General features: G+C 42.5%; 1 protein-coding gene across 4 annotated transcripts in view; it reads left to right on the top strand.

Annotated features, from left to right (window-relative positions):
- The first annotated feature begins 6,776 nt into the window (after window positions 1–6,776).
- LGI1 (leucine rich glioma inactivated 1) overlaps window positions 6,777–21,291 on the top strand; it is a 33,345-nt gene continuing 18,830 nt past the window's right edge. For 3 of the 4 annotated variants that reach the window (XM_065894253.1, XM_065894252.1, XM_065894255.1), the window contains exons 1-2: window positions 7,063–7,277; window positions 7,673–7,744. In XM_065894253.1, the coding sequence (XP_065750325.1) occupies window positions 7,063–7,277; window positions 7,673–7,744 (287 nt within the window). Of the gene's footprint in view, window positions 7,278–7,672; window positions 7,745–21,291 lie in introns of all 4 variants that reach the window. The other variant, XM_065894251.1, reaches the window with a different exon arrangement.

The raw sequence follows: 21,291 nt of genomic DNA, 5'->3' as shown, positions 1-21,291 counted from the left end.
AGAGGTTAAGATGATAGCCCAGTTGCATGCTGGGAATTGTAGTTCAATAGCGGTGCCTAGCCAGGGAGACGCTATGGGCCTCCAAAGCGGCCCCCAGCATCCCACATCCCACACTGCCCTTTGGAGAGGCAGTGTCCAATAGCGACTAATACCTTGGGCAGAGTCAGAATGCCTGGGTTAGATCCCATTGCCACTCCTCACTAGTTGCGGAACACTGGGCATGTTCTCTAACCTCCTGGACCTCCTTTCCTTCTCCTATAAATATAGAGAAAATAATAATAATAATAATATCTAGCCCATGGGATTGTTACGAGGATTAAATGAATTAATATTCATAAAGTGCTTAGAACAGCAGCTGGCACATGATATGCATCCTGTCTCAGTTTTTGTTATTGTTGCCTTTCCAACTCCCCTCTTGGCCAAACTTCTGTTCTCTTGGACCACAAGAGTTGAAAATCCCCTGATTCCACAGTCAGGACATAAGAGTTTAGCTGACTTTTGGGAAATTATTCATTTGTTTGTCTAAATTGTCCCCTGGTCATTGCACTTTAAAATCTTGAGGATGGATTTGGGATGAGAGCTGCTATCATTTCCCTTTGCCCTAGCCTAACAGACGCTGGCACACGTCCTGTAGTGAGTGTACCTTGGTTTTGCCTGCCCAGCATCCATCCTCTTTGCTTCTGGTAATAGCACCTTAGTTTCCTTTGGGGAGCCACCCCTCTCCCACAGTGTGCACTCTTGGTGGGATTGCCAGTCAAGGTGCCCTGGCTTCCCATGGCAAATGGGAGGGTACCTGACTCCAGCTGAGCCCAATGGACTCTCTCCTTCAGCAGGAACACGTGGATAAGAACTGGTAGGAGTGGATTCACCAGAGGACACTGCCCATTAGCTCCTGCTGCCTAGATCCCCAAGCTCCCACAAATTTCTCTATTTCTGAAGCCTGCTTGGACAGCCCTTCTGTGAGTCACTCCATCACCATGGCAGTAAGATCCTTTATTTTAATATATTTATTTATTGATTTTTGGCTGCATTGGGTCTTCGCTGCTGTGCACTGGCCTTCTCCGGTTGCAGCGAGTGGGGGCTACTCCTCGTTGTGGTGTGCGGGCCTCTCATGGCGGTGGCCCCTCCTGTTGCGGAGCACGGGCTCCAGGCGCACAGGCTTCAGTAGTTGTGGCATGCAGGCTCTAGAGCGCAGGCTCAGTAGTTGTGGCACACGGGCTTAGCCGCTCCGCGGCATGCGGGATCCTCCCGGACCAGGGCTCGAACCCATATCCCCTGCACTGGCAGGCAGATTCCCAACCACTGTACCACCAGGGAAGCCCAGTAAGGTCCTTTTATGCTTAGATGGGCAGAGTCAGGGTCCATCACTCTCTACCAAAGAGTCCTTGGTGACACACTACTTCTAATCTTTAAGATCTGGCCCTCTGCTCACTGCCCTCTCCCCCTCTTCCCATTTAATTCTGGGAGAGTTATCAGAAATTGAACGCCTTCTTTGTGACATGCCTTCCGCGTGCACTGTTACTAATCCTAATAACAACAATGCAAAGAAGGTATTACTTCCACTTTACCAGTGTGGAAAATGAGGCACAGAGAAGCTAAGCAACTCGCCCAAGGTCACACAGCTAGTAAATAACAGAAATGATATTCCAACAGGTCTGATTGCTGCTCTCAATTAGTAAGTGAAAGTTACTGGAATTGAGATCAACATTTCTCTGCCATTTCACAGACTCCTGGGGGTGGGTGAAGCTCTTCAACATCCTGTAAGGTAATGTTTTCTTTTTGTGTGTGTGTGGGGGGGGGGGGAGGTTATAAACCAATTGTAAGAAATACATTTTATATTGCAACCCTGAACACACACACACACACATACATATCCAAAGAATGGAAACAAAGGCTTCACAAGGCAACAGCTACTCTTATAGGTGCAGTACAGTCCAATTTTGGATTCAAAACTATTTTATTCTTTAAAATTCTGCTTGACCTACTAGACTGATTTTGCAACCCACTAATGCAGCTGACTTGCTGCTTCAAAAACCCTGCTCTATTGAGAAAGCTGCTTAAACTGACACCAGTTTGCATGTCTGAGTGTAAAAGGAGGCAGGGCCAAGCTGGATCTTTTAAGGCTCATAATAATCATTTGTTTACTTGCACGATGTGTGTTTCCTAGGTCACCAGCCTGAGGGGAAAACTGGGATCAGAACCACAGCACAGGCTGTTCTTCTCTCTCTGTGCTTTCATCAACTCTCCCAGAATTGCCAGCCCCTCCTCAAAGACCCCTTTCAGTTTCTGAGAATGCCAGGGAAAGTCGCACATGCGCTCCCAAACATCTTCATTTCCCTTCTCTGCCGCTTAGGCTCCCTGCTGGGATCATTTGCCACTTCCTATGTCTGTGGGGCTGTCACTACTGTGGGACAGTAAGGGTGAGTTGCTCCTGGTGGAAAATCCAGTGATTCTGGTGATGTCTGAGGCATGGACCTGGATGGAGATACTATTGGTCTCATATCTCTATAGCAGCTCTGGATGCCAGAGCACTGTGTGTGGTGCCCACCAAACTAGAGAGAACACTCTCTGTTACAGGGATCCCAAAGTAGATTCTTCTTACGCCTTCAAAATTACACATGTTCAGGGGCAATGGACTGAAGAAAAAAAATTTCCATCCCATGTTCAAAACCACCTTCTTTTTCTCCAGCCCTGGCCCTTATCCTTGGACCGAGCTTGGGGGCTCCTACTCTCACCCAAACTGGGAGAGAGTTCTTTCTTCCCCAGGAGGATTCTTGGTTCCCTCATGTGCAGAGACTCTTGGCAAGGCCACAGTCTGTCATCCTGCACAGAAGTGCCTGCTTCTTGGAGTGAATATACACTTGAGATAAACCCATTATTATTTGAGAAATTTGCTTTCCAAATATCAGAAGTTCCATGTTCAGAATTCAAGTCCCATTGCAATGATGACGATGATGATGATAAATCTTTCGTGTAACAGACCCCATGCTGAGCACTTTAGATACAGTATTGTCCTTCATTCTCTCAACAACTTTATGTGATATGTACTGTTATACATACTCCTCATTTTACAGAGGAGAAAACTGACCTAGAAAGGTTAGATAGCTAGCCCATGGTCACATGGCTGGCCAAGTGCAGAGCCAGCCCTGGATCCCCTCAGCTACTCCTCCAGAGCTGGAACTGGGCAGTGAGCCTGCCTCAGCCAGGCCTCCCAACCTCCCTGGGCCTCCTTCCAGCTCTGCTTTCATCCTTTCTAAGCCTGTCTCCCAAGGCCCCCCCGTAATGCACAGGTGGGTTGCCAAAACTTATATAAAGGCTTCCAAGCTGGTGGAAAGCCCTAAGCTTCTACCCTCCCACTTCCCACACCCTCTCTGTGCCCTACCAGGGCTTCCCGAAGGAGGGCAGGGAAGCTTGGTCAGCGACAGGGCCCCCTCCCCAGGCCCCGCAAGACTTCAATATAGGGAGTCCCGTAGTGGCGCAGCAGATAAGACTCCACGCTCCCTGTGCAAGGGGCCCGGGTTCGATCCCTGGTCAGGGAACTAGATCCCACACGTGTGCCTCAACTGAGAGTTCACATGCCACAACTAAGGAGCCCACATGCTGCAACTAAGGAGCCCACGAGCAGCAACTAAGACCTGGTGCAACCAAATAAATAAATAAATAAATAAACAAAAGACTTCAATATAGCGGCAACCTGCCCTCCTCTCACTAGTTCCCTCCTCAGTCCAATTCTGGAACCTGTAATGTTTCTCTTCCCTAGATGAACATCAGCAATATGTTACTACACAGTTCAAATTGTGCCTGATCTTAGCGGGTGCTTTAAGTGAATAGGAAATTCAAGTCTGGGCTTTAAATGCCATAGCAAAAGAAAAAGTTATTGTCTTTTCAGAATGCCCATTGTAATTTCTCCTTAAAGAACCGCCCCCAACAACCCGCTATGGTCCTTTTTCCACTTGAACCGACAAACTGAACCGCCAGATAAATACAGCTGCAAAGTGAAGTTATGGCTATGATTTCTTTCCCGCATTCATTTGGTCTCCTGGCTTAACCAAGTCAAACATGAAAGACTGCTCACCCTTTCCTTGATGGCATCTACAGAGCACAAAGCCAAGGGCTGATCAAGCCATCTTGATAATCTGATACATTTGAAAGTGTATCAGAGGGGAGGGAAGTATTCTGTTTGCCTACACAGGTCAGTTTAACCAAGCATCTGCCAGAGTGTCACCCCATGCAGAGTGGTGGCCCTGCCACTTTTCATCTGTGTGACTGACCCCTCAGTACCTCAGTCTCCCCATCTGTAACACGCAAACACGCAGTGATTGGAGCCGAGCACTCTGAGGTCCCTAAAAGATCTCAGAGTTTTTATTCTATAGTTACAAAACACATCACTTACAAGTCAGAGAACTTAGGGCGTAGGTGATTGTTTGAATAAAAACCATCTTCTATAAAATTTTCGTCACATAATTATTTCACGGAGCAAGTTTCCACTGTGCACTCAAAGCAGGATTCAGTTTACAAACATCTGACTTGCAGCCAACTTTTGTGACACTTTTACTGTTTCAAGTGGAGCTTGCCCATAGGTCATGGTTTCTAAAATCACTGTGATAGACTCCCTTCCTCCATAGAGTCCTAGACAGCGAAGCAAGAGTAGAATGCATTCTAAAATCATTACTTCTCTTAGACTTAGTTTTTCCTTTCCTTGTTTTGTAACAAAACACACACACACACACACCCACACACACACCAACATATTTACAAGCCCCCCAAAACTGGTTTAACGATAATAACCTACTGGTCCTTTTGAAACACAAACCATATCCTATCACTCTGCTGCCTAAAACTCTGCAGAGGCAACGTTGGTTCTCTGGGTGGCGGCCAGGCCTTTGCAAATGCTGCTCGCTCCACCTGGAATACTTCCGCCAACTCTCTCTGTCATTCCCCCTTAACTTGGAACTCAGCTGGATCATTGCTTCTCCAGGGAACTGTCCTTAACTTCCTTTATGATAGCTCTGAGGAGCTGTTTGGAGTTTCCTGGGATGAGCATGTCCCGATCACGGCACGCCTCCGCGCCCTGTGGCTGCTCATGAGGGCACGCTTGTTGTTCACGGTGCTGAGCAGGGCGCTGTCCAGGCACTGGATTCACCCAGAGGTCTCTCCCTTCATGGAGCCTGCAGTCTTCTGGGTAAACAGACAGCAATCAAATACGGGAATGACCATGACTGCCACCGCCCTCCTGTCGCAGAGCTTCCAGAGAAGTAAACGAGGGGCGAGCTCCCTACAAGAGGGAAAGGTTAGACCATCAACGCCTCAAGCTCCATGCAGGATGAGTTTATGTCATAATCACATATGTGCTTAAATAGTCCTTGTACTCCTTTCAGTCTAAGAAGCTGAGAGAAAAAGGACTGTGGACTGACATCACTGGCCAACGGTGCCAGCTTGAGGGATGGCCGCCTGTGGCGTGGTAAGAAGACCAAGCGTCTATTCCTCCATCCTAAGCATCTCCACGCCCACATAGATTATACCTCCCTGCTCCAAAGCCAGGGCCTCTTGTTTTTCTCTTGTTTAAATGAGTTTCCTTCTCTAAGGGTACATCCTCTTTCCCATGATGCAGGACAGTAACATAGCCTACCATTTGGATTTTTTAAAAATAAATTTATTTATCTATTTATTTAATTAGTTTTGGCTGCATGGGGTCTTCGTTGCTGCACGTGGGCTTTCTCTAGTTGTGGCGAGTGGGGGCTACTCCTCGTTGCGGTGCGCGGGCTTCTCCTTGCGGTGGCTTCTCTTGTTGTGGAGCACGGGCTCTAGGCGCGCGGGCTCACTAGTTGTGGCACACGGGCTCAGTTGTTCTGCGGCACGTGCGATCTTCCCAGACCAGGGTTCAAACTGGTGTCCCCTGCGTTGGCAGGCGGATTCTTAACCACCGTGCCCCCAGGGAAGTCCCTACCATGTGGATTTAATGTTTGTAATATTTATGGAACATCTGCATTATCATGCCCATTTTACAGACAGGAGAACAGATCCAGAGGCACCATCAGCTAGTTCATGGCAGAACTGGACCCTAAAAAGCCAGGTCTCTGGCTCTTAGGTTGGCATTTTCCCCCACCGTATCTCAGCCTCCTGGGTTCAGCCAGACCTTTCTAGAGCCCTGGAAACCAAAGTTGGCTGCCTCCTGCTGGCAGGGAGTTCCTTCCAGGCTTCTGGTTCCAGCGCTGAAGAAAGGGGAGTGTGAGAGGTGAGGAGGGCGGGTTATACACAGAGGCAGTCAACGAACTGCTTCTATCTCCCTCCCTCACCATGGGAGGAGGGAACGGCTTACATATGGGGGGGGGAGGGGGCGGGGTGGATTATGAAAATCAATAATTTATGACAGTTAAGTGTCAGAAAAGTATTTACTCACATTCATTCCCTGAAAGTCACATTCTCCATGTGTTCTTGCTTGTCTTTCAGCGATGGCATCAGTCAGGTGGACTCAGCAAGAAATACCAAGGTTTTAGCCAAAAGCTGCGAAGGGAGAGAGTTTCATTTCACTTCCTATTTCCAGCCAGGGCTGGCTCCAAAGCTAGCTTTCCTTACTAGGTTGTTTGCCACATGAAAAGCAAATTCCCAAAGGTTTCTGAGATTGCTGAGATCCGATGCAAGATGACTGCTCCCACCCACCGGCCCACCCACCCACTAATAAGACATTATGCCATCCTATTTTTGGTAACAATTAAAGGGCTCCCGGTGCAAGCAGAAAGCTGTTTATTTTCTGTTACATCACTTCGCTTTGCCTTCGAAGGCTGGTCTGTGCTCAGTGTTTTCGTGGTGATGCAAGTCCGCTCTCTCCTCGAGCAGTTGGATCCCTCCCATCTCGCAGCACCTCACAGGTCTCTTCCTCGAGCAGTGCATCGCTGGAGCGAGGAGCAGCTCACGAATCAGCTGCAGGTTCCTGTTTTGAAAAGCAGAGAGACAGAGGCAGAGGAAAAGGGTGGACTCTTATGTGACCTGGTCTTAAAGCAAGACAATCACCATCTGAATTCCAGAAGCCCTGTTCATGTTTGGGGATATTTTTTCGACTGCATGGAATCAGAGAGAAGCCAAAGGATGGGAAATGCCTGCAACCCCCTGAAAAGAATTGCTTATTGCCTATGTCTCTTATCTGCGCTTTTGCTGACTGAGGGGAAGAAACCAGCGAAGCCAAAATGCCCTGCCGTGTGTACTTGTACCAAAGATAATGCTTTATGTGAGAATGCCAGATCCATTCCACGCACCGTTCCTCCTGACGTTATCTCATTGTAAGGCCCGTAAGCATTTTGGTATCTAATTTACAATTTAAAAATTCCAGCCGATGTATTTGGGGCTTTGTATGTATTGGTAGAAGGGCATGGGGAGAGATTCCTCTTGCACGCTTGGCCATTTGACAGGGCTAACATTTTGCTGCATTTAGAAATTTTGATTTTTATTAGCTGCTACAGAACATGCTTAGATATCTTCCACCCCTGAACATTATTATGAGAAACCTGTAGCAGATTCATCTCTCCTACTTCATCTGGGAAGGAACAGTATCGTATTTCATAAAAAATAGTGTCAAATAGTGACTGCTTTGCTAAACTGGATTAACATAAGGTTTGTTCTGTGTGTGTGTCTCTTTGTGTGTGTCTGTTTATTGTTTTGTTTTGTTTTCTTTCAGATCCTTTGTGAGATCTGGTTTTACTGAAATCTCAGAAGGGAGTTTTTTATTCACACCATCGCTGCAGCTCTTGTGAGAAATATTTATATCATGACTATTTTTAATATAGCATATATTTGGATAAACCCTCTAGTAAAACGATCTCAATATTAATTTTGTCAAATGTGATTATATTTCTGGAGAGGAAAGGAATATCAGTAAAGTGAGGTAGATGGGTTTGTTTGCGACTTGACACCAACGGTGCGGATTGATGCTTGCAATTGTAAATTTGCTAACCTGTAATGCTAGCTACTTTCATGGCTATTTATGAAGTTGTTGGAATGTTGCAACAATGATCTTCATTTCATTCCACCCTTTTACTTTCATTTTTGACTTGGGAACTTTGGTTATTTTACCCTGGAGTTTCTGAATTAGTCAATACAGAACCCAGCATAACATATGCGCTCAAGATGTTGTCCTCGGGGACCTGGGGCAGGCTGCTACTCTGTATGATTTACCATGTGGGGAAGAAAAATCTCAGTTCTTTCTAGGTAATTCCTTAAAATATTCATTCTCAAGTGACTGCTTTCTAATCTCATCTAATTTATAACTCATCCCCTTATAAGGAGGGAAAGAAAATATTAATATAGGATAGTGCAAAGGATTAGTCTTTGCTATGTGTTTTAAGTTAGCCATGAGGGAACCATATATTCAGTCTATGTCTGAAAATAGTCAAAAAATAATATTTGACTAAGAAATCAGATCTCTCCACAGTCATAATGTAACATGGATAATTTGTTCTGACGTGTAACGTTTGGCCATTGGAGTGTTAGTTCTTAGATCAGGACCACATACGGGGGCAAGAGGTCCCCCCCAACCCCGTTCTCAGGTGTCAGGCCACAGACTGGGTTGTAGTTACCGGTTCCAGGGGGGGAATCAGCCAAATGTCCATCAACTGAGCTGTAGTTATCTTAACTGCATGATCCTGGACCCAAGTTTTTTTGCTTGTTTTTGTTTTCTTGCCTTAATTGGCCATTTTGGCCGTTTGAGGTTTTATATACAGAGGCAAACAGCATGGATTTGAAATGCGAGAGACCTGTGTGTAAATCTCACCCTACCACTCCCTAGAAACTAAACGTGAAATTGTGTGCAAATAACTAACTCTCTCTGAACCTCAGTTTCCTCATCTGTAAAATGGAGGTGATGACACCTTGAAGAGTTATCAGAGATAAATAAGATTTAAGTAGATAAAATGCTTGGTATAGGATGTGACAAATGGTTACACATTTTATAAATGGTAGGGTTTTAACTTTTTACATAAAGCTAAAAAAGCTAAATAAAAAATCACTTAATCTATTGTTTCGTCTATATGAAATCCCCAAACTGGTTTGACTATTTCATTTCATAAACCTGATCAGGTGTTTTGACATTATGTAATAATGTTGGCTACTGTCCTTCTACTAGCTAGTGTCTTTGAATGATTAACAATTGAGCAGAATATTCCTAAGTGATTTATCTGTTTGACTGATGGCTAATAGTGTGATTAGGGGAAGTGTTAGTACATCAAACAAATTCAAAAAAGACAGTCTTTAGCACATAAAGGGGCAAAGTCTTCAGTGCTGGGATCCTTCCGTAGGATAAGAATTGCTTGTATGTGAGAAAGTGATCAGTTGTGCCTATGTTATTAATTGTTAAATACATAAACGGCTCATTTTAAAAGCATCCTTTTGTTGAGCTAAGGCACCTCTCTCTCCCCAGGAGAGTTAAATAGATCAGTCCTTAAAATTCGAGAAGTGTCAGTCGACACATACTACTCAAATGCCAACACTGGATGGGCATTAGCTGTGACACAGAAAGCCTGGATCAATCAACCTCATCAGTTAGCACCTCTCTACTTTGTGTTTCTGCTGGGTGGATCCGGCCTCAGCAAACACAGATGCTGGACAATGTTATAGAAATAGTTACCGGCTGCCGCAGGGTAATGTGATTACACGTATTTAGAATCACAGAGGAAAGCCAAGGAACTGGTTTTTAAATAGCCCACACGGAGTGTGTGTGCCATGCCCCTGCGTTCCATGCTCTGAGTTCCTATGGAACATTCCAGCCCTTATTTCTAAAAGCAGTTCAGTTTTCAGAAATAACAAAAGGGCGAGTAATTCTTGCCCTGGATGTCCTTACTTAACTCACACTGGCTAACCTCAACATGGCAGATCTGTGCCCGTGCTGATCTTATGCAAAATTGTCCAGGGTCAAAGTTTGTCTCTGATCTCCAGGATCCTGTTTCCTAAAGATTTTGCTCCCCATTCTTCCTGTCCAGTGTTCTCTGTTTCCTCCTGTCGTCGGGAAAGGGTCTAATAAGCGCATTTTCACTGAGGAGAAAATAAATGAAAAGGCTCCAAGTATGAATAGTGCCATAATCATAACAGTGGTGGGAATGCATGGCTCACAGACAGAAAGAGTTTTTCTGTAGGACAGGGCCATCCACTGCCCTGAAAACCCCACACTGGAACATGAAGACCCAGGGGTCTTATTTGCCTTTGCATGACTTTTGCCATCAGACCAGACCTGGATCACACCAACCATTGCTTGGGGTTTGCAATGAATTCTAATGGTATTCGTGACCGCGGATTACCAAACTGACCTGTCATATCCTGTGAAGGGAGAAACTTCAGAATCGATTCTGCTTGATTGATGTACAAAGGCAGTTGGTTTCTTGCTAAGTGGTGGAAAAGAGAAAAGAAATGACCCATTCATGTCGCCCACCCTAACAATCTGATAATTTCATTATGGCCCCAAATGCTTTTTCAGACCTTCTGCAAAAGGCATGATGAGAAGTACTTTTTGAAATGTCAGCCTGGGGTACTGAGGGAAACAGACGTAGTGCCTCCTTAAGTTACATATAATGTTTTGGGGGAAAAGATCCTGGTAGGCCTTGGCTGGCAATGTGTGTTGGAGAACAAGAAAAACAAAAGCCCACACTCTGTAGAGAGGAAGAATAAAACTATCCAATAAAAATTCATCAGATTAGTTATACAATCCTATTTTTTTTAAAAACACCTATGGTTTTAAACAACAGCAACAAAACCTTTCCCAAGCAAATGTAATTTCATTCATGTTTCCATAGGCCTGCTGTGAAACATAACCAGTGGGAATGATTATTCATTCTAGTCTGTTTTTAGTGATAGGAGCGAGTGGTACTTGTAGCGAAGGCAATTTACAGAAATGTGTTTTCACACAGAACAGTCCTGTTCTTCTCAACCACAGACTAAAATCCCCACTGATGTAGGCTCATTACAGAAGTAAACTTTAAATTTAAGAGCATAAAATGTGGCCACATTGCCATTTGTTGATAAAATTTTTAATAAACTAAAGCTATCCAACTCTAAAGAGAGTTCTATTTGCAGGGAGTAAATTACAGGGTTAGGTTAGTATCTTGCACACAAAAAAAATCTTTATATAAGAATTTGGTGTAACCAGAAAAAATGCTATTTATTCCAGTGAGATTTGATCTTGTCTGAAGCAACAGAATTGATCCCTCTGGGGAAAAAATATCATCATTTCTTTTATTAATCCACAATCAATACATAAATATATAGCCCATAAGAAATCAAAAACTAAAAAACAGAAAAGCAAACAGCATGAACATGATAAATCATAAGTCCATCCTTACTAAGATTTTATCATTCAGTTCTTCAAAATATGATTTGTCCAGGGAAAAATATCCATAGCCTCTCTCACCTTTACAGCGATGAGCCTCTTTTTCTATTCCTCCTTATATGACAAATGTAAGAAACATTTAGCAATCTTTAGTGACAACTCAAGCCAAATCTATCAGCTAAGAGGGCTTCTGGAGGAATTATTGGCTGGTTATGGATGAGCATGTTTTGGTTTGTGCCCAGTTGATGGCCCACAAGGGACCAAAAAGTAAAAATTTCAATCACCTAGGCTGTTTTGTCTACAATCTGCCCGATGACCCATAGCTCTGATTTTTAACTTCTTAATTAATTAATTGTTGTGACTGTGCACACAGCCCTGTACAACAAATGTTTTCTCTGAAAGTGTATTTCATTCTCTCAATTATTCAAGCAAGAAACTTAGGAGTTACCTCTCCCTCATGTCCACTTTCAACAGGAAACAGCATGAGAATCTGCCATCTCCTCTTCACCCCAGGACCATGGCCCTAAGTGAGGCTGCAATCACTGTTCCACAGGCTGCTGGGGAGCTTCTGCACTGGTCCCCCTGATTCCGGTCCCTATTCTCCCCACCTCCATCAGTGTTACCTTCTTGAAGCAGATCTCATCATGTCACCCTCATGCTTGGAAGCCTTTAATGGTTCCCTAGAAACAGAGAAACATCTGAACACCTGAGTTGGTATTAATAGAATTTGGCTATTTGTCTAGGGTCATCTCTCGCAGTATTGATCGCACACACACATACACACACACAGACACCCACACACTGTAAGATCCATCCATACCAGCCTGAAGTACCTCTATTTTCTCAAGCTCTGTAGATTTTACTGATGTCTATAGTTCTTTCTGTCATTTTTAGAGCTAACTGTGCTTGTGTCTGCCCTTGTTTCTCACGGAGGATTCTCAATAGCCAAGGTCCTAGAAAAGAGCCTGGATGTTATAAGCTTACTATATGTTTGTTGAATTCAGTTCATATTTTTATAGATTTTATACTAGAGATTCCTGTTCTCCTATCAGTAGGTAGTCTCGGTCATGTACCTGCTCTTTTGTATGTTTTGTATACACAATCAGATTTCATGTGAATTAATAGTGTGGACGTCTGGAAAGTGGGCTGAACCAAAAAAAAACCATGAAGAGATATTTGTTCATGACATGATGTCAGACTTCTTCAACAGATATTTCCAGTGTACTGGAACTTAAAAGGCAAAGCATCCAAAATCTTTCTTTAGACCCACCTGCTGAATCCCTTTTGTTTCACTCTGATTTCCTCTAGGTCTTTGACAAGTACAAAATCATATTTGCCACTCAGGTTCTCTCCCAGGTTTGACTAGCCTCTCTCCTGTGAAGGTTCAAAGTCCCCCTTCATCCAGTCTGACAGGACATCCAAAGAAAACTGTTGGTTAAGCATTATTAAGATGAAGAGCAAATTTATGAACACAAAGACCGTATCATAAGGCAGCCATGATAAGCTCTCTCATTTTGTTCAAAATGATATTCAGTTGATTGGTGAGGATGGTGACTCTTGCCCATTGTTGAGCCTATGGCTGATATAGGCTACAAAATGATCACAGGGCATTACAATGACAGCTGTGATGTCAAAATGGCTAACCCTGGTGAACTGGCAATGTGGCAAGTAGCAAAGAAGACAGGTTTTCTGGTCAAATAGACATGGGTTCAAATCCTCACTGTGCTGCTTCCTAGTTCTGTGATTCGGGGCAAGTTTAACCAAGCCTCATTATCTGCATCTACAAAGTGGGCAATAACCATAGTACCTGTTACACAGGATTATAGTCAGGATTCAATGAAACAGTACACGTAAAGCACTTAGCACGGCTCCTGTAACTCAATAAACATTAGCTTTCATTATAGTTCTGAAAATCACTTTAATTTGAACGACCTTAACATCAGATTAGCATCTGATTGTATAGTTTGGGTTTGCCTACAGTGCTAGCTTTAAAATTTTATTGTTCTACGCATAGGTCTCCATCAGAACCTGCTAAGAAATCTTTCTTCAAATACTTCTCACAAGGAACATGAACTATTTACCTTTCTGAGAATGGGAGGGGAAAAGAGAAGCAGAACCCTTTCACTCTTCCTCATGAAAAAACAACTGGAACTGTATTTTGTAAACATGTTAAGTTTTGTTAAAAATAATTAACACTGGCCAGTCTTCAGATGCGTAGTTTTGTGGTAAGATGGAAAGAAGCCTGAAGTAGAAGTCAGGAGACTTGGGTTTGAAATCCAGTTCAGACAGTAACGGGCTGTGTGACCAAGTATCCCTGGGCCTCAGATTTTATATGTAGAAAATATCAGAGATAGATTAAATTATGGTTCTCAAACTCAAATGCCCAATGGGGGCTGGGGTGATAAGGTAAATGAAGGAAACAGTTGGGTATAAGACAGTAGGGAGTGGTAGTGACTGGGGTAAACCAGACAAGACATGTCTTACCTAAAAATGACATCTTCAGTTTCAACTGATTATTGCTGACCACACATGAATATGCGGTCTTACTTTTTAAATTTTCAGGAGAAAATTTAAATTTGTTCAGGAGACCAAACAAAACATATGTAATTGGCATTTTGAGACCTTCATGTTCAATTAACTAAGGTCTCTTTCTGCTTAATAATTCTATTGTATTCTATTCTATTCTACAAACAGAGTACTGTTTGTAGGATAGAATACATAATATAGAAAATGGCCTTGTTAAAGAAAAGGACAAAATTTATTATATCAATTCTAACAAACCAGTAAATTAGATTGTTAAATGAAAGAGCCTCATTCTATGGAATTGACTATTATAAAGTTATTATTAGAATAATAATGTAGCTTGGGAATAATAATTTCCCAAGCAGGTCCACTGGGACTTTACCAGGACCTCCCATGATGGCTGATGGTAAAACAATGTTTCAATATCCCTCCCATGGGGCAAGGACTGGAAAGGAATTGTTGAGCCCATTTACATGGCAGGATGACAGGTGTTTGCCTGTGTAAATTGTGATTAAAATACAATGAGCCTTTAAAAAATAAACAGACTAGAATTTATATGCACAAGTAATTCCTGACTTGCAGAGAATTCCTTACAGGAGATCAGAGATTCTTCCTAACTTTGCTTCTATAGCTGAACATTTCTAGATCTTTGAGAATTGTCTTCACTGCCAGTTTACAAGTCATACAATAAAACCAGGCAAAGTTTTGTTAGGGGACATTTGTCATTTTTGTATTGCCTGATGCCAAGCACTGTTTGTGTCTCATTTTTTATTTCATCATCACAATAACCCTGTGAGGAAGTGTGATTATGTCCATTTTGCAGATGAAGCACTGAATCCTAGACGGGTTAGGTAACCTCGGCGATGTCACACCCCTCATAAGTCGCAGAGCCGGAGTGTAAACCCACATCCTCACTTTTAACTACTTCTCGCTGCTTCCTCTTGAACATGAATAACTGGGCTTAACTTTGCATAACTTTGTTCCCCAAATCGAATCGCCTCTCAAAGGGTCAACCTTTGCCATTAGTGAGGATATGCAGGGGATGTGTCCTCATTCCTGGAGACAATCGTTGACAAGCCCTTTGAAAGAGTGGCCCGCTGCAAGAACATTGAGTTTCCCTAGGGTTCAACTCTCTTTGTATGTGTAAACTCTGGTCTCCTTCCTTTGAAAGAGAGAGAGAGTGAAGAAAAGAGCAAATGGAAAGGGACTTATATACTTTAAAGTTATAGCTTAGACCAATGTTTTCTAAACTCGTGTCCTATAGAACAGTCGTCCTGGAAAAAAAGAAGAGTTCTGTGCTCAAATAAATTTGAGAAACCACTCATTCTATCCCTGCTTGGCCACTCACAACGCACCTTGGCTTAGAAAAGTCTCTGGAATTATTTTATGTTGTTTTCCTTTTCTTAACCTACAACAGGATATTGGGAATCTATGCCTTCGCTGTTCGCTTTATTTATTTATTTATTTTTAAAGAGCTTCTTTTTATTTTATTTTTATTTTTTTTTGTAATACGCGGGCCTCTCACTGTTGTGGCCTCTCCCGTTGCGGAGCACAGGCTCCGGACGCGCAGGCTCAGTGGCCATGGCTCACAGGCCCAGCCGCTCCGCAGCATGTGGGATCTTCCCGGACTGGGGCACTAACCCATGTCCCCTGCATCGGCAGGCGGACTCTCAACCACTGCACCATCAGGGAAGCCCTATTTTATTTTTTATTATTTTTATTATTTATTCATTTATTTATTTATTTATGGCTGTGTTGGGTCTTCATTGCTGTGCACAGGCTTTCTCTAGTTGTGGCAAGCGGGGGCTACTCTTCGCTGCGGTGTGGGGCTTCTCATTGTAGTGGCTTCTCTTGTTGCGGAGCACGGGCTCTAGGTGTGCGGGCTTCAGTAGTTGTGGCACACCGGCTCAGTAGTTGTGGCTCTCGGGCTCTAGAGAGCAGGCTCAGTAGTTGTGGCACACGGGCTTAGTTGATCCGCGGCATGTGGGATCTTCCTGGACCAGAGCTCGAACCCATGTCCCCTGCATTGGCAGGCAGATTCTTAACCACTGCGCCACCAGGGAAGTCCCTTGCTTTATTTATTAGCTTAATTATTTATACCTCAGCTTGTTCTAGAGAGGCTTGCTAACAGAGCTTGGGTGGGTAGAAAGAATCCTGTCTTAAAGGATCCATTAAACCATCTATCTCCATATAAGGAGTGACTCACTGCCAGGCTCTCTACCTGGTCAAGCAGCGTGGCACACTCTGCTTCTTTGGGGACCTCCCAGTGGAGCTCCATCTTTCAGAGGAAGTAGATTATCACTTGCAGCCCATTCAATAGGAAAAAACCCTTGAGCTTAAATTTACACTCTCATTATTTTTGTTTTGGGAGGATTCCCTCACAGCTATTTCCCAAATGGCTAATCCAGCATTTCCCTGGGTATACACCCTGTATGTAAAACTCAATGATAAAAGGGTCCCATTGTCAATAAGATTGGGGAGCTGCATATTTAAATCCCTTTTGAAGAGTCTCAATTTACTTAAGGATAGAAAGATTCGTGTAATTAGGAACCCCGAGTAACTTCATTTACCCACTTTCCCCAAATTTATTTGTCTGTTTTTTTCTGTTGTTGTTCATGTAAAACCTCTCAACCCCGTAAAGGCCTTGTGTTCCAGGGACTACACTAGGGGAACTACTGGGCAAGGCTTTCCTAGATTTGTAGCAGATACTGAGCAGATCTGATAGGACTAAAAAGAGGAAGCACGGTCTTTGTATTTTAAATGGAGACTATAAAACCTACATGACAGTGTTCATTGGAGGATTAAAATGAGTTAATAGATGGCAATCTGATAAAGATGAGGCTTGGCATAGAATAGGCTTTAAATAAAATTTAAGTCCCTCCTCCTTTGTTTTTTAGGAGCAGGGAAATACAGACTGAATTTACAAACAACATCGGAAGGGTGGGCTGTTGACTAGTTATGCCAATGTCTATAAAGGAAAAGTTTTGACTATCCTGGGAGGAGAGGTAATGAACTATAAAACCAAAGGGGTGGGTCCATGCTCAAGCCTTTGCTAGTGTGCGTGCCAAGAACATTCCCCAGGGAATCCCTGCAAATCTAAAATCTACATTCTAAACCTGGCGCTGCTGCTGACAAAAGATGTGGCCTTGAATAAGTCACTTAATTCTGCAGGCCTCAGTTTCCTCACCTGAGGAATTGAATGGTATATCTCTCTAGGGTGCCCCCCCTCAGACTTATGAGAGCAAAAGTAAGGTTACTCTCCATCAATCCAGGTCAAAGAGGTGGTGGTCTACTTAAGGATCAGCTGAATTACACTGAAAATGTTTTCCAAGGATGAAAGTCAAAAAGAACTGTGACATAATGCGCTCATATGTGATGTTTCCCATTTTAATGCTTTCCTATCTTAAGAGCATATTTTAAAATATTCAGATGTAAATTATTCACGTGGCACATGCACTTAGAATGTGTGCATTTAACTAAAGTTAATCATCAGCCTATTATTATTTCATTCAACCAGTCCTATTCTTTTGGATAAAGGAGAATATTAGTAACAGCTCGCAGGTCTGAATCATTTAAGCAGAGGCAGCTCTAAACAAGTTGGCCAGCCCCTCCAGCTACGCCCTCGAATCTTCCAACAACTGTAACCCATGCATCTTGCTCTCTCATTTACATATATATGCACATATGCACACACAGGCACACATATGTACTTGGAAGTATGTTTACGCAACACTGCCCACGGCTGCCTAATTCCCTGGACAACGCTCATAACAGATCTCTTAGGTAGGTGACAATCTCACTGGACCTCAGTTTCCCACTCTATATAACTAAGGTCCTTCACTAGAGCTAAAAGCTCTTCCAGCTCTGATATTTTATGTCTATGCTCTTTGCTGAGCGATTCCTTGGCAGAAGCATTGGAGACATGCTCTTATACATTATCTCATAGAATTCTTAGAATCTTCCAGGAAATCTTTTTGTTATTATCATTCCTATTTTAACAGATGTTGAAATAGGTTTACCTCCTTGATGTACCATATACATACTAAGTGGCAGCCACAGACTTAGAAACCAGATTCTCTATTCTATGTCTAATCAGTGCCATCTCTAAGTGACAGCCCAATGCTGGCTGCCCACTCTTCTTCATCCAGAGTAGCCCTTACTGAGGGGGGTGGTTTATGGGAGAGCCCCCTAAATCATCCCCCCCCACAGCTGCAAGAATCTGCTTTGGGCTGGAAGATAAAATGCAGACCACTTGTGGAACAATGACAATTCTGATGGCAGTTAAGATGTCACGGGTGACTAGAGAGAGTCTGAAGAAGTGTCATTAGAGCCAGGGGGCCCTGATGTGACCAGATGAGCAGTCTGGTTTGAGACAAGGGGAGATTTTCCCAGCAGGGTTACTCCTCCCATTCAGCCATCTGCAGACCTGCCTCCCCACTATGCCCCACTCCTCATGTAGAGGCCATGCCTACTCTTCCATGAATGAAGCCTGCAGCGCTACAAGCCTGACGCATACATCTTTCAAGCTAGTTTAGGCCCCTCATTTGACAACATAGAGAGGAGAAGTGATGTGCTCAAGGCCACAGAGGATTTATGGCCAAGTGGGAATGAAGACCCAGGCTTTGCAATTCCCTCTGCAGCATGCTCCTTCCCTGGTCCCTAGAAGAGGTGAGAAGCCAGGGCAAGAAACCGCCTCAGCAGCCCATCAGCCTTGGAATCGACACATGTCCCTCCTGCCCAGTTATTCTACTCTTGTGGACCCCCAGCTGGATGTTGGGCAGCCTTAGTCTTGACCTTCTAATGTAGCTAGATCCTCATTCTGTGATCCTCTGCTTCTTCCTTTACTTCTCTGTTGCTGATCCCAGCACTTGAGCTCCATGCCAACCCTATCACACACTTCTCTACCCCTTTTGAATTAAGTGCTGCTGGTCCTAGCTTTTCAACTAGGAACCCCCTAATAACCTTTCAGCCTTGGTGTTAATTTATTGCTTATGGAGAGATGCGACCCACTCCTACAGACAGTTGAAAATAGGTAGTCAGAAGGAAGAACTGGAGCTCAGGGTTAGCAGACATTTTACAGATCTCATCCTCTGGTCTCAGTGCAATATTAATTTTAAATTATGAAAGCTTTAAAAAAAAACTATCATCAACAGGAAATTTTAAGAATATTATTCTAAATATTTGTTGAAATCAAATATGCAATTTTAAGAGATTACATTTAAAACTTACTGGATGCTTTACGTAGAGGTAAAGTTATTTCTAAATATTGATACTTTCATTTTAAATCAGAAAGAATAAAAACATTTAAAAAAAACAAAAAAACATATGAATTGAGCATGAAACAATACATATTCTAAGGAGCTCAAGAGAAAATAAATAATAAACAGAAAAAAAATAAATTAGGAAGCAGTGGGAATAAGTAAATCCAAGATTTCATTTTTGGAAAAACCCAATAAAATCGCAGACATTTGAAGGAAGTAATATGTACTCGCAAGTGGCGGGGCAGGGGAGGGCATTAATTATTCAACAACAGGCTTTGGCAAATTTGGGTAAATATCTAGGCAGGAATCAAGGCAATGTCTCACCTCACATCATAGATAAAAGTAAGTCCCAAATAAATTAGAGTCAAAAAAAAAAAAAGCTTAAGGAGGGAGGTTTAGGTAATATTTCATTAATATCAAGGTAGGAAAAAACATTTTAAGAATTACAGCAAAGAAAGAATATATAATAGAAGTTGATATATTTTGTTAAAATGTAAAACGTCTATATGTTAAAAATCATGATTCAAAAGGCAAATCATAATCAGTAGAGAAAAACTCAGCATCAAATAAGAAAGGAAAAGAATAGGTAATATCCTTAGTAAATAAAAGGTGCTTAGAAAGCAACAAAAATGGTCAAAGGACATGATTTCATAGAAGAAGAAACAAATATGATAATACTAAATGTCAGTAAGGATGTGGTAAAAACAGGCGTTTTTATATTCAGAATTGAACATGTAATTTGATACAAGTTAGTAATAAACTAGAGACATACAAACCATATACAATCCAATAATGCTACTTTAAAAAATCTATCCTAAGTCTATTCTAAGGAAAGAATTAGAAATATGGAAAAATACTTGCATGAGAGGGTGGTTATGGTAGTGTTTATAATAGTGAAAATTGGAATCAACAATAAAAAAGTTAAATCCCGATATCTCCATCATACAAAACTTACTCATCTGTTAAAATTATATATTGAAAATGTATTGTCCTGAGAAATTATTCTTGAAAAAATAAGTACATGAAAAGGAGGACACAGAACAATATAAAAATTATTATTCCAATTTTATAAATCTATACATGTATATATCATATATTTATTATATATACACATATTCACATCTTTAGGTAGTATGACTACAGTGATCTTTATTTTCTTCTTTAAGCTTTTCTTTATTTTCCAGAATTTCTACACTGAGCATATAGCGTCCTTAAGCAGAATACACCGAACCGCATTCAGATTTTTAAAATTCTTGACTTGAAAAAAATACAAGTTGACATGATCTTAATGTGACTTTAAGGCTGCTAACTTTGAGTAATTAATTCCTTTAAAAAAGGAATTTTGATTTAATTCTATTTCTTAAATCTGCATAAGCTGAGTAGTGTTATTATGGTTGTCTACCAGAATGTGGATGTTGTATCACTACGTGATCCGGGTCCTATACTGACAGACCACCCAGTGCGTGGAAAGGGCAGTAGACCAGGAGTCTTGGGCCTCATGACCTTGGTCAAAGCTTTTAACTATTCCTCTAGGCCTCAGTTTCCTCCTGCCAAACAGCTATTAACACCTACTCTACCACTTTCACAGAGTTGGTTCAAAGACCAAATAAGACAATGCAGCAGGAGTCTATGAAATACAGGCTATTATGGAGGCAACAATCATCATTTAAAGAATGAGCTATTGCCTGCAGGGTATTGACAGTTGATATGTATGGTCTTAAATGTCTTTCTTGATAAGGAAATACACACTCCCTCGGTTGCAGAGGAAGAAACTCCTCCCCACACCTCCTACACTCCGTTGTTTTCGTACTGCACTCATGAGACTGATGGCTAAGAGACCTAAGGGCACAGCCCTTGGGGGGAGGGTACAGAAAGGACAAGGTGCATCCCTGTGTCCACCTCCACCAAAATTCTAGGGAACAGTGCCTGCCTTTTTCCCTCTCTAAGAATAGAGGAAGTGGCAGAGACCTCAAATGTTCCCACAGGATCAGGGGCAGACGGCAAACTCTACATTATCTCTGCACCAACCTACTGGATGGCCACTTGGCAAGTGTATGGATAGAGATCTCTGATTTGCAGCTCAGGGTAACCAGTTCATTCAGACAGTACACTTATCCCCACCCACCCCTCCATGTGCTACTTTTGTGAGGGCAGTTGTCAAATCTGAGTCATATTATTGTGGACTCCTGCTGCCTGTAG

Source organism: Phocoena phocoena, chromosome 16 (genome assembly GCF_963924675.1).
Source record: "Phocoena phocoena chromosome 16, mPhoPho1.1, whole genome shotgun sequence".
Lineage (NCBI taxonomy): Eukaryota > Metazoa > Chordata > Mammalia > Artiodactyla > Phocoenidae > Phocoena > Phocoena phocoena.
This window is presented reverse-complemented; position numbering and strand designations above follow the sequence as displayed.